General features: G+C 40.5%; 1 protein-coding gene across 5 annotated transcripts in view; it reads right to left on the reverse strand.

The window, feature by feature from the left end:
• The window catches only part of WDR37 (WD repeat domain 37), a 52,487-nt gene that overhangs the window by 28,925 nt on the left and 9,959 nt on the right, over positions 1-13,603 (reverse strand). For all 5 annotated transcript variants that reach the window (XM_074325057.1, XM_074325054.1, XM_074325058.1 and 2 more), the window contains exon 2: positions 1,696-1,873. In XM_074325057.1, coding sequence (XP_074181158.1) covers positions 1,696-1,833 — 138 coding nt within the window. In that variant the 5' untranslated portion in view covers positions 1,834-1,873. The remainder of the gene's footprint in view (positions 1-1,695; positions 1,874-13,603) is intronic.

Consider the following 13,603-nt stretch of genomic DNA (forward strand, 5'->3'; position numbering starts at 1 on the left):
TATATATATATACATTGCTGCATATACTAGTAGGAACATTATTAGATATGTCTAGAATTTATTTTGCTATAATACACTTTTATTGGGCTTCACAATTTTTTTTTTAATTCGGCTTCACAATTTTTTTTTTAATTGGGCTTCACAATTTTTAAAAGCCAACACATTTTCATAATAAAGGAACTAGGAAAAATATAAGAAAACATCTTTATCAATAAAATATTAGGGGCCGTCCCAGTGGCTCAGGCGGTTAGAGCTCCATGCTCCTAACTCTGAAGGCTGCCGGTTTGATTCCCACATGGGCCAGTGGGCTCTCAACCACAAGGCTGCCAGTTCAATTCCTTGAGTCCCGCAAGAGATGGTGGGCTCTGTCCCCTGGAACTAAGATTGAACACGGCACCTTGAGCTGAGCTGCCTCCCGGATGGCTCAGTTGTTGGTTGGAGCGCGGGCTCTCAACCACAAGGTTGCCAGTTCAATTCCTCGACTCCCGCAAGGGATGGTAGGCTGTGCCCCCTGCAACTAGCAACGGCAACTGGACCTGGAGCTGAGCTGCGCCCTCCACAACTAAGACTGGAAGGACAACAACTTGAAGCTGAATGGCACCCTCCACAACTAAGATTGAAAGGACAACAACTTGACTTGGAAAAAAGTCCTGGAAGCACACACTGTTCCCCCAATAAAGTCCTGTTCCCCTTCCCCAATAAAATCTTTAAAAAATAAAAATAAAAATAAATAAATAAATAAATAAATAAATAAATAAATAAATAAATAAATAAAATATTACTCTGGGGCCGGCCCGGTGGCTCAGGCGGTTGGAGCTCTGTGCTCCTAATACCGAAGGCTGCTGGTTCAATTCCCACATGGGCCAGTGGGCTCTCAACCAAACCACAAGGTTGCCAGTTCGACTCCTAGAACCCCGCAAGGAATGGTGGGCTCCGCAACTAAGATTGAACACGGCACCTTGAGTTGAGCTGTCACTGAGCTCCCGGATGGTTGGAGCGCGTCCTCTCAACCACAAGGTTGCCGGTTCGACTCCTCGACTCCCGCAAGGGATGGTGGGCTGCGCCCGCTGCAACTAACAACGGCAACTGGACCTGGAGCTGAACAGCACCCTCCATAACTACGATTGAAAGGACAACTTGACTTGGAAAAAACAGTCCTGGAAGTACACACTGTTCCCCAATAAAGTCCTGTTCCCCTTCCCCAATAAAATCTTTTAAAAACTAAATAAATAAAAAATAAAGTATTAGCTCATCTAATCAAAGAGAACATCAAATTATCACAAAGACACACTATGACAAACAGATGACACTCACTGTGGCAGACACAAGATAAAACAAGCAAGTTACTGAAAGACCTGATTGCAGAAACCCTCCAGTAACAGAAAGCTCACTGAAACACTACTCGGTTCTCTTCTTTTCCTGGAACTACCAGACAGACAACCAAAACGGTACTGTCAATTCACCTGTACAGTCAAGTCTGATCTAAACTGTCACACCCACGTTTTTTAAGTGTTGCAAAATTATTAACCTGGGAATTGAATCCTATCGCTGTGTAGACTGTTGTGTTTGACAGGTTTATTGGTTTACTGGGGGGTAGAGGTTTGTTTTTTGGTAACCCCCACTTTTTCTCTACTTCTGAGACCTGTGTGCATTCAGCTATTTCTGGGACATCACAAACGCTCAGCACTAACTTACTTGTCCTTCTAACATGTCTCTTGGCAGGCCCGTCCTCTCCTGTTCCGAGCTGTTAGTCCTTCGTATAGAAAGGCTATGAGATTTGCGTTTCTGTTTTGCTTGGCGAGCAGTTGAACAACTCCCGCTTTCTGTGGGCATTACTTCTACGAGGTGAAGTCCTGGTCACTCCTGCAATAAGCTAGACAAAAGCAGGAAAAACAAGTACTTTATTTCTGGTTATAGCAAATTGAAATGAAGGAACAATAGTGGACAAGACAACGACTACTTTTAACTCCAAACTTCCTTACTCTGGTTACCATTTACTATGTAATTCAGAATGTGACAAATTAACATGTTTTAAGGTACAGTCTTTGTTGACGAGGTCATTTTTTATCTAACTTCATTAACATGGTTTAAAAATCAAACAGCAAAGCAGAGATTAAAATATAGAACTCTCCCTTAACCAACTTTCCCCAGGCTCAGCCTACTCCTAGGGGAACCAGTTCTAACTGGATGTTCTATACTAGATTCTAGAGGAATATAATGCCAGCCACACATATAACTGTCAACCTTCTAGGGCCACATTGAAAAAGTAGAAACAGGTAAAATTATTTTTAATGAATTACTTAAACAAGTATGTCTAAAATAATATCTTAGTCAATGCAAAAAATGCTAATGGGGGGGGGTGTGGGCCGGCCCGGTGGCTCAGGCGGTTCGAGCTCCGTGCTCCTAACTCCGAAGGCTGCCGGTTCGATTCCCACATGGGCCAGTGGGCTCTCAACCACAAGGTTGCTGGTTGGACTCCTTGACTCCCGCAAGGGATGGTGGGCAGCGCCCCCTGCAACTAAGATTGAACACAGCACCTTGAGCTGAGATGCCTCCCGGATGGCTCAGTTGGTTGGAGCGCGTCCTCTCAACCACAAGGTTGCCGGTTCGACTCCCGCAAGGAATGGTGGGCTGTGCCCCCTGCAACTAGCAACGGCAACTGGACCTGGAGCTGAGCTGCACCCTCCACAACTCGACTGAAAGGACAACAACTTGAAGCTGAACGGCACCCTCCACAGCTAAGATTGAAAGGACAACCACTTGACTTGGAAAAAAGTCCTGGAAGTACACACTGTTCCTCAATAAAGTCCTGTTCCCCTTCCCCAATAAAAAAAAGATTAGAAAGTTTTGCTTTGTGAAAAACCATGTTAGGATGAAAAGACAAGTTAGAGGCTGGGAGCAGCTATTTGTAATCCATGCATCAGACAGGTAGCTCACATAGAGAATATCTACAGAAATCCTGATGTTGGCAGAATCTTAAAAAAAAAAAAAAAAAAAAAAAAAAGTGCTAACGGTGTATTGCAGTTCGCATGCTTCCGTCTTCAAGTGTCCACATTTCATATTCACACTACGTCCCGACTGGCACCATCCACGCTCCCAGGACCGCCATGAGACAGCACCAAATCTGGCTTTGTCCATCTGGGACATGACCCACTGGTTCCTGCTGTTATCAAATCCTCCTCGCAATATAACCACATCACTGTTAGTAAATGCAATTGTAAGTGACATACTTGACACACAACATTGTCCTTCTTCAGCTGCAGAGTCATGTTCTGGATACTTTTTGCTCTTGCTGATCCCTCCTCCCAGTAAGTCTGTTAGTTAGTGTAGTGTTAATATATTTACCTACCTTCTTCAACTACAGACAGTATCTTTTGATCCTTTCCCTCCTGCACCTCACTCTTTATGAAAGACTGCAACTGTCCTACCTTTTCTTGAGCTCTTCCCCACAGCCATCCATCTCCTGACTTTTGCTGTCATTTGAGAATGTTATATAAATGCGAGCACAGAGCACGCACCCGTTTGAGATTTGAGCTTAAAGTTCCTGAGATCCAGACCAGTTTTACACGTATCAGTAATTCTTCCTTTTGATTGCTGGGTAGTATTCCACAGTATGGAATTCATTCAGCTATTGCAAAAAGATTTTTTCCAGATTTTACTATTACAAGCAAACCTACTATGAACACTAACACACAGGTTTTCGTGTCAACATTAACTTTCCGTTTCTTTGGGATGAATGCCAAGAGTGAGGATGCTGTGGCACTGGGCAAATGCACATTTAGTTTTTAGAAACCTTTGAGAGGGAATTCAGACACCATGTAAGTCACTCCCCACAGCCAGTTCTAGCCATCCACTGAACTACTTTGTCTACGTTTCCACTGGCGTTTTCTGGCCATTTCATATAAATAGATTCCTACAATGCATGGCCTGCTCTACTGTGACTGGCTTTTTTCACTTAGTGTGTTTTCAAGGTGTATCCATGTCACAGCACATATCGGCAATTTATTCCTTCTTATTGCCAAATATACATTTTACTCATCATTCATCAGCTGATGGACACTTGGTTGTTTCCATTTTCAGGTTATTATGCATAATGCAAATTTCTGTGTGCATTTATATTTTCATTTCTCTGGCATACACACCCAGGGACAGAATTACTGGATCATAAGGTAACTCTATGTTTGAGTTGAGTTTAAGAAACCGCCAAATTATTTTCCAAAGTGGCTCTTCTAGTCCCATCAGCAATGTTTGAGAGATTCTGTCCTCTGCATCCTCATCAGCATTTGGTACAGTCACTATTTTTAATTCTAGCTGCTCTCATAGGTGTGTAACAGCCTGTCTTAATTTGCATTTCCCTCGTGACTAGTGATACTGGACATCTTTTCATGTCTTATTTGCCGTCCTTGGGTCCTCTTCACTAAAATGCCTCATGTGCTCCACCCATTTTTCTAACAAGGACTGTTTGGGCTTTTACTGCCAACATCAGAGATTTCTGTAGATATTCTCTATGTGAGCTACCTGTCTGATGCATGGATTACAAATAGCTGCTCCCAGCCTCTAACTTGTCTTTTCATCCTAACATGGTTTTTCACAAAGCAAAACTTTCTAATCTTTTTTTTATTGGGGAAGGGGAACAGGACTTTATTGAGGAACAGTGTGTACTTCCAGGACTTTTTTCCAAGTCAAGTGGTTGTCCTTTCAATCTTAGTTGTGGAGGGTGCCGTTCAGCTTCAAGTTGTTGTCCTTTCAGTAGAGTTGTGGATGGCACAGTTCAGCTCCAGGTCCAGTTGTCGTTGCTAGTTGCAGGGGCACAGCCCACCATCCCTTGTGGGAGTCGAGGAATTGAACTGGCAACCTTGTGGTTGACAGCCCGCACTCCAACCAACAACTGAGCCATCCGGGAGGCAGCTCAGCTCAAGGTGCCGTGTTCAATCTTTAGTTGCAGGGGGCGGAGCCCACCATCCCTTACAGGACTCGAGGAATTGAACCGGCAACTTTATGGTTGAGAGCCCACTGGCCCATGTGGGAATCAAACCGGCAGCCTTCGGAGTTAGGAGCATGGAGCTCTAACCGCCTGAGCCACCGGGCTGGCACCAAAACTTTCTAATCTTGATAAAAATCCCATTGATTAATTAGTTTTCTTCTATAAATCATACTTGTAATTAGTCATGTCTAAGAACTTCACATCAATCCTAAATCCCAAAAAGTTTCTCCTTAAGATTTTACTTTTATAGGTTAAATTAAATTTATGTAAAGCCATTTTGGGTTTTTATAAGGTGTGAAGTTTAGATCAAGGGTTTTGTTTTTTTGTGTTTGGAGTTTCTTGCTGATGGTGTCCAATTACTCCAGCCCCATTGTGCTAAGGGCTGTCCACCCCACAGTGAACTGAGAAAGTGTGGTACCTTGGTCAGAACTCAGCTGGCTACACTCACAGGGAATTCCTCCTTGGTTCTCTATTTGCTCCACTGACCTACATGACCTATTCCTCTGCCATATCACAGCCTTGATCACTGTGCTATCTTGAAATCAGTCAGCAACTCCAAAGTTGTCTGGGCTAGTCTAGTTCCTTTGCCTTCCCAAATAAATTTAGAATAAGCATTTCCGCATCTACAAAAATCTTGATGGGGTTTTGATAGCAATTGTGATTAATCCGTTCATCAACTTGGAGAGAACTGGCATCTTTACTATGTTGAGCTTACCTATCGATGAACACAGTACAAAGTCTGACAATTAAGTTCACGAACTCATCCTAGGAAAAGTGCTACATACCTCATTGCTGAATATCGCTACGGTCACCTTCAAAGTACCCCTCTTGGGAAGCTATGCACCGACACCAGTGCCTAGTCCACCCTTCAAAGCAATTTTGGAACTCTTTTCTGGAATGGCCATCAGAGCTGTCGTCGTATTACCCTTGATGTTCTGAATGTCATCAAAATGTCTTCCTTTCAATATTTCCTTTATCTTCGGGTAAAGAAAGAAGTCACTGGGGGCCAGATCAGGTGAGTAGGGAGGGTGTTCCAATACAGTTCTTTGTTTACTGGCTAGAAACTCCCTCACAGACAGTGCCGTGTGAGATGGTGAATTGTCGTGATGCAAGAGCCATGAATTGTTGGTGAAAAGTTCAGGTCATTTTCATCTAACTTTATCACGCAGCCTTTTCAGCACTTCCAAATAGTAAACATGGTTAACTCTCCAGTTTGTACAAATTCATAATGAATAATCCCTCTGATATCAAAAAAATGTTAGCAACATTGTTGTAACAAGTTCGTGAAGTTAATAGTCAGACCTTGTATATGTGCTTACCGTGTTTCCCCAAAAATAAGACCTAGCCAGCCAATCAGCTCTAATGCATCTTTTGGAGCAAAAATTAACGTAAGACCCAGTCTCATTTTACTTACAAAAATTTTTGCTCCAGGACTTCCGGAAAAATGGCAGCGTGAGGTGAGCCTCTGTAAAGCTCCCCTGGAATTTACAAAGAATCGAACAACAAAAACTTCACAAAGGACTCCCTGCACAGCAGACAGACAAGACGAAGAGCCCACTACCGACTGAAATCACCTACAGGTGGGAGATTTGCGCGAGTGGAGGGAGGAGGGAAGGGAGAAGTGCGGAGACGGAGCCCCGCAGGCACAGGACGCAGACCTAGCTCAGTGCGCCGAGCTCGCTGCTTCCCAAAACTACCGCAACTGCGGGAGATCGGACTGCTAGGGCTCCGCCAGGGCTCCACAGGGCTGAGGGGACAGCATATAACACGGCTGAACCCAACACTCACGGCAGAGACCTCGGAGAAAAGACTGAGGGAAAAAGGCTGAAAACAGTGGTTTAAGCCCGCACTGCTGAGCAGAGAACGGAGCCTTAGGCACTGAGACCAGCCGCCCCCTCCCTCTCCTCCCAGAGCTCGCCCCGCCCCCACCTGCCCGGTGCTAGAAGCGGAACAGTAGCAGTGTCAGATCAAAACAACAGAAAATTTGCTGTTTTGAGAACTATGGGCCGCAAACACAAATTCACAGCCCAACTAGTTCCGGCAAAGGGGAGGGAGCCATGGAAGCAGGACCGGCTGTGGTGGTGGTCGCAGCCATTGCTCTGGGCCACCTCTCACAACTCACCCCGCCCCTGACCCCACCTATCTGGGCGGATCCCTGCAGGAGTAAACAGAACTGCTGAAATATACGGGCTCTGAATCGGGAGCTGGAAGAGCTTTGGAACATCAAAAGCTCTCCGCATACCCACCGGGTCACTGCGCCCTGTGACCTAGACGAACTATTAACAGAGGAGAAGCCCGTCTCCCAGGGAATCTCCCCATTGTGTGAGAAGTTGGAATAGTGCAGAGAAAACATAGCACTACCGTGTGGGAGAAGAAAAATAAGTTGCAGTTGGAGAAATAATAAAACATTCTACCAACAAGTACTGGCAAACAAAAGACAGACCGCTTTCTATCAACCTGTTGCAGAAGTCACTCCTGTAGATGTCTAGGAAGAGAAATAGTAAACCCAGTAATCACAATGAATAACCAAGGCAACGAGATAGCTCAGAAAGAAAGTGAAAAATCTCCAGAGAAGGCACTTCAAGATACAGAAATATGTGACTGAAATGACAGAGAATTCAAGATTGCAGTTCTGAAAAAACTCAACGAGATACAAGAAAACACAGATAGGCAGTTAAATGAACTCAGAAACTCAATCAAAGAACAGCATGAGCATTTTACGAAAGAGATTGAAATCTTAAAAAAGAACCAAATAGAATTTCTGGAGATTAAGAACTCAATAGAAGAAATTACGAATGAAATAACCAGCTTAGGTAGTAGAGTTGACCAGATGGAGCAAAGAATCAGTGACATCGAAGACAGAAACCTGGAAATTACACAGATGGAAGAAGAGACTTTAGACTTAAAAGAAATGAAAGAACTCTACAAGAACTTTCTGACTTCATCAGAAAGAGCAATATAAGAATAATGGGCATACCAGAAGGAGAAGAAAGAGAGAAGGGAACAGAGAATATATTCAAACAAATTGTTGATGAGAACTTCCCAAATTTGTGGACAGAACTGGACCCTCGAATCCAAGAAGCAAATAGAACACCTAGTTACCTCAACCCCAACAGGCCTTCTCCAAGGCACATTGTATTGAAGCTGTCTAAAATCAAGGACAAAGAAAGAATCCTCAAGGCAGCCAGGGAAAAGAAGACAGTAACTTACAAAGGAAAGCCCATTAGATTATCATCAGATTTTTCAGCAGAAACTCTACAAGCCAGGAGGGAGTGGAACCAAATATTCAAACTATTGAAGGAGAGAAATCATGAGCCAAGAATAATATATCCAGCAAAGATATCCTTTAGATATGAAGGAGGAATAAAGACCTTTCCAGACATACAGAAGCTGAGGGAATTTTCTAATACACGACCTGCACTACAAGAAATACTAAAGGAGGCTATTCGACCACCATCAACAGGGACAATTTGTGGCAACCACAACTCAAAAAGGGGAGAGTAAAGGCCTGAACGGAATATGGGAATGGAGAAAGTAAGCGTGCTGAAGAAAATGGAATACTCTAAATATCAAACTTTCTTTTACATAAACTTAAGGGTAACCACTCAAAATAAATCCAGAACTGAAATATATACTGAAATAAAAGAAGAAACAGAGGAAACATCATAGAATACCACCACACAGAAATAATAGACAACAACAAAAGGCAAAGAAACAATGGAGACACAGCCTTACCAGAAAACTAAAGATAGAATGACAGGAAATCCTCACATATCAATAATCACCCTAAATGTAAATGGACTGAACTCACCAATAAAAAGGCACAGAGTAGCAGATTGGATCAAAAACTAAACCCAACCATATGCTGTCTCCAAGAGACACATCTCAGCTACAAGGACAAGCATAGACTCAAAGTGAAAGGGTGGAAATTGACACTCCAAGCAAATGGTACCCAGAGAAAATCAGGTGTAGCCATAATGATATCAGATGAAACAGACTTCAAGGTGAAAAAGATAACAAGAGACAAAGATGGACATTTCATAATGGTGAAGGGACTGTACAACAAGAAGACATAACAGTCATCAATATTTATGCCCCCAATCAGGGAGCACCGAAATACACCAAGCAACTACTAACAGAACTAAAGGGAGAAATTGACCAAAACACAATTATACTAGGGGACTTAAATACATCATTGACAGCTATGGATAGATCATCCAAACAGAAAATAAATAACGAAATAGTAGTCCTAAATGACACATTAGATGAAATGGACATAATTGACATTTATAGAGCACTTCATCCTAAAACATCAGACTACACATTCTTTTCTAGTGTACATGGAACATTCTCAAGGATAGACCATATATTGGGACATAAAATCAGTCTCAACAAATTTAAGAAGATTGAAATCATACCATGCATATTCTCTGATCACAAGGCTTTGAAATTGGATATCAACTGTAAAAAGAAAGCGGGAAAAAACACAAATACATGGAGATTAAACAACATACTTTTAAAGAAAGACTGGGTCAAAAAAGAAGATATAGGAGAGATCAAAAGATACATAGAAACAAATGACAATGAAAATACATCCTACCAAAATTTTGGGGATGCAGCGAAAGCAGTTTTAAGAGGGAAATTTATCTCATTACAGGCCTATCTCAAGAAACAAGAAAACTCCCAAATAAATAACCTCATGTTACACCTTAAAGAACTAGAAAAAGAACAAGTAAAACCCAAGGTCAGCAGAAGAAAGGAAATAACAAAAATTAGAGCAGAACTAAATGAAATAGAGAACAAAAAGACAATAGAAAAAATTAATATGACAAAGAGCTGGTTCTTTGAAAAGATTAACAAAATTGACAAACCCTTGGCTAGACTTACTAAGATAAAAAGAGAGAAGACACTGATTAACAAAATCAGAAATGTAAAAGGGGAAGTTATCACGGACACCACAGAAATACAAAAGATCATCCAAGAATACTAGAAGGACTATATGCCACCAAATTCAACAACCTAGAAGAAATGGACAAGTTCTTAGAAACATGTCGCCTTCCAAGGCTGAACCATGAAGAACTGGAAAATCTAAACAGACTGATCACCAGTAACAAAATTGAATCAGTCATCCAAAACCTTCCCAAAAGCAAAAGTCCGGGACCAGATGGCTTCACTAGTGAATTCTACCAAACCTTCAAAGAGGATCTAATACCAATTCTGCACAAACTCTTCCAAAAAATTGAAGAAGAGACAGTACTCCCTAACTCATTTTATGAGGCCAACATTACCCTGATACCAAAACCTGGTAAGGACAGCACAAAAAAAGAAAACTACAGACCAATATCTCTGATGAATACCGATGCAAAAATCCTAAATAAAATTCTAGCAAATCGAATACAACAATGCATTAAAAAGATTATTCATCACGACCAAGTGGGGTTCATCCCCGGGGCACAAGGATGGTTCAACATACTCAAATCCATCAATGTGATACATCACATAAACAAAATAAAGGACAAAAATCATATGATTATATCAATTGATGCAGAAAAAGCATTTGACAAGATACAACATCCATTTATGATTAAAACACTTAATAAAATGGGTATAGAAGGAAAATACCTTAACATAATAAAGGCCATATATGACAAGCCCTCTGCTAATCTCATAATTAATGGAGAAAAACTGAAGCCCTTTGCTCTCATTCAGGAACACGACAGGGATGTCCCCTATCACCTCTGCTTTTCAACATAGTGTTGGAAGTCCTTGCCAGAACAATCAGGCAAGAGAAAGAAATAAAAGGCATCCAAATTGGGAATGAAGAAGTTAAATTATCACTCTTTGCAGATGACATGATGCTATATATAGAAAACCCTAAAGACTCCACCAAAAAGCTATTATAAACAATCAACGAATAAAGTAAAGTTGCTGGCTACAAAGTCACCGTACAAAAGTCCATTGCTTTCCTATATACTAACAATGAAATCTCAGAAAAAGAAATAAACAATTCCTTTTGCAATTGCAGCAAAAAGAATAAAATACCTAGGAATAAACTTAACCAAGGATGTGAAAGACCTATATGCTGAAAACTATAAGACATTTTTGAAAGAAATTGAAGAAGACACAAAGAAATGGAAAGACATTCCGTGCTCATGGATTGGAAGAATCAACATAGTTAAAATGGCCATATTACCCAAAGCAATATACAGATTCAATGCAATCCCCATCAAAATCCCAATGGCATATTTTAAAGAAATAGAACAAAAAATCATCAGATTTGTTTGGAACCACAAAAGACCCCGAATAGCCAAAGCAATCTTAAGAAAAATGAACAATAATGGAGGTATCACACTTCCTGACTTTGGCTTGTACTACAGGGCTACAATAATCAAAACAGCATGGTATTGGCAGAAAAACAGACACATAGACCAATGGAATAGAATTGAGAACCCAGAAATAAAACCACATAAATATGGACAGATAATTTTTGACAAAGAAGCTAAAAACATACAATGGAGCAAAGACAGCCTCTTCAATAAATGGTGCTGGGAGAATTGGATAGCCACGTGCAAAAGAATGAAACTGGACTGCTATTTGTCACCATGTACCAAAGTTAATTCAAAATGGATCAAAGACTTAAGCATAAGACCTGACACAATAAACTGCATAGAAGAAAACATAGGTACTAAACTTATGGACCTTGGGTTCAAAGAGCATTTTATGAACTTGATCTCAAAGGCAATGGAAGTAAAAGCTAAAATAAACGAATGGGACTATATGAAACTTAAAAGCTTCTGCACAGCAAAAGAAACCATTGACAAAATAAAGAGGCCACCAACTGAATGGGAGAAGATTTTTGCAAACAGTGCCTCCGATAAGGGCCTAGTATCCAGAATATACAAGGAACTCATGCAACTCAACAACAAAAAAACAAACAACCCAATTGAAAAATGGGCAGAGGACTTGAAGAGACATTTCTCCAAAGAGGACATACAAATGGCAAATAGACATATGAAAAAATGCTCAACATCACTAATCATCAGAGAAATGCAAATCAAAACCACAATGAGATATCACCTCACCCCAGTCAGAATGGCTATCATCAACAAGACAAATAGTAACAAATGTTGGAGAGGCTGTGGAGAAAAAGGAACCCTCATACACTGTTGGTGGGAATGCAGACTGGTGCAGCCGTTATGGAAGGCAGTGTGGAGGTTCCTCAAAGAATTACGAATAGAATTGCCATATGACCCAGCAATCCCTCTCCTGGGTATCTACCCAAAAAATCTGAAAACATTTAGAGATAAAGACACGTGTGCTCCAATGTTCATTGCAGCTTTATTTATGGTGGCCAAGACATGGAAACAACCAAAATGTCCTTCGATAGATGAATGGATAAAGAAGTTGTGGTATATATACACAATGGAATACTATTCGCCGGTAAGAAAAGATGATATAGGAACATTTGTGACAACATGGATGGATCTTGAGAGAGTAATGCTGAGCGAAACAAGTCAGACAGAAAAAGCAGAGAACCATGTGATTTCACTGATATGTGGTATATAAACCAAAAACAACAAAAGAACAAGACAAACAAATGAGAAACAGAAACTCATAGACACAGACAATAGTTTAGTGGTTGCCAGAGGGTAAGGGGTGGGGGGGTGGGAGATGAGGGTAAGGGGGATCGAATATATGGTGATGGAAGGAGAACTGACTCTGGGTGATGAACACACAATGGGATTTATAGATGATGTAATACAGAATTGTACACCTGAAATCTATGTAATTTTACTAACAATTGTCACCCCAATAAATTTAATTAAAAAAAAAAAAAATTTTGCTCCAAAAGACACATTAGAGCTGATTGTCAGGCTAGGTCTTATTTTCGGGGAAACACGGTATTTAGATCATCTTTGCTTTCTTTCCTCAGTTTTGTAGTTTTCCATTACATAAAAGTCCCACGTCTTCTCAAAATTACACTGAAGTTTGTAGTTTTTATTTTTTGAGCAATTTTAAGTACTATATTTTTATTTCCATTTGCACATGCTAATTGATAGTATATAAAAACACAACTGATTACTGTACATCAAGCTTGCATCCTACCGTCCTATTGAACGCACTGTTCTATCAGATTTTTTTTGTATATTCTCTGATATTTTCTATGTAGGCTATTATGTCATCTATAAAAAGAGTTTTATTTCTTCCTTTCTGATCTGTATGCCTTTATGCCTTTAGCATCTCCTTTTCTTATCTTATTTATCCGGCTAGAAATTCTAGTACTACATGGAATTACAATAGTGACAACAAAGATCCTTGCTTTATTCTGATCTCAAGGTAAAAATATTATCTTTCACCAGATTGTAGCTGTATGTTTTTTGTAAACACTGTTTCTCAAGTTAAAAAAGGTCCCCTCTATTGTTCATTTTCTGAATGTTTCAAAAATTAATGTTGAATTGTCATGCTTTTTTCTGTATCACTTAATATGACATGTGGCTTTTCCTTTCTAGCCTGTTAACAGGTCAGTTACACTGATATCATGTAATATATATGTAATCATATCAATTTATCCATTGAATAAGCCCCACTTAATCATGGTGCATCATTCATTGGTTGTTC

Source organism: Rhinolophus sinicus, linkage group LG02 (genome assembly GCF_036562045.2).
Source record: "Rhinolophus sinicus isolate RSC01 linkage group LG02, ASM3656204v1, whole genome shotgun sequence".
Classification (NCBI taxonomy): domain Eukaryota; kingdom Metazoa; phylum Chordata; class Mammalia; order Chiroptera; family Rhinolophidae; genus Rhinolophus; species Rhinolophus sinicus.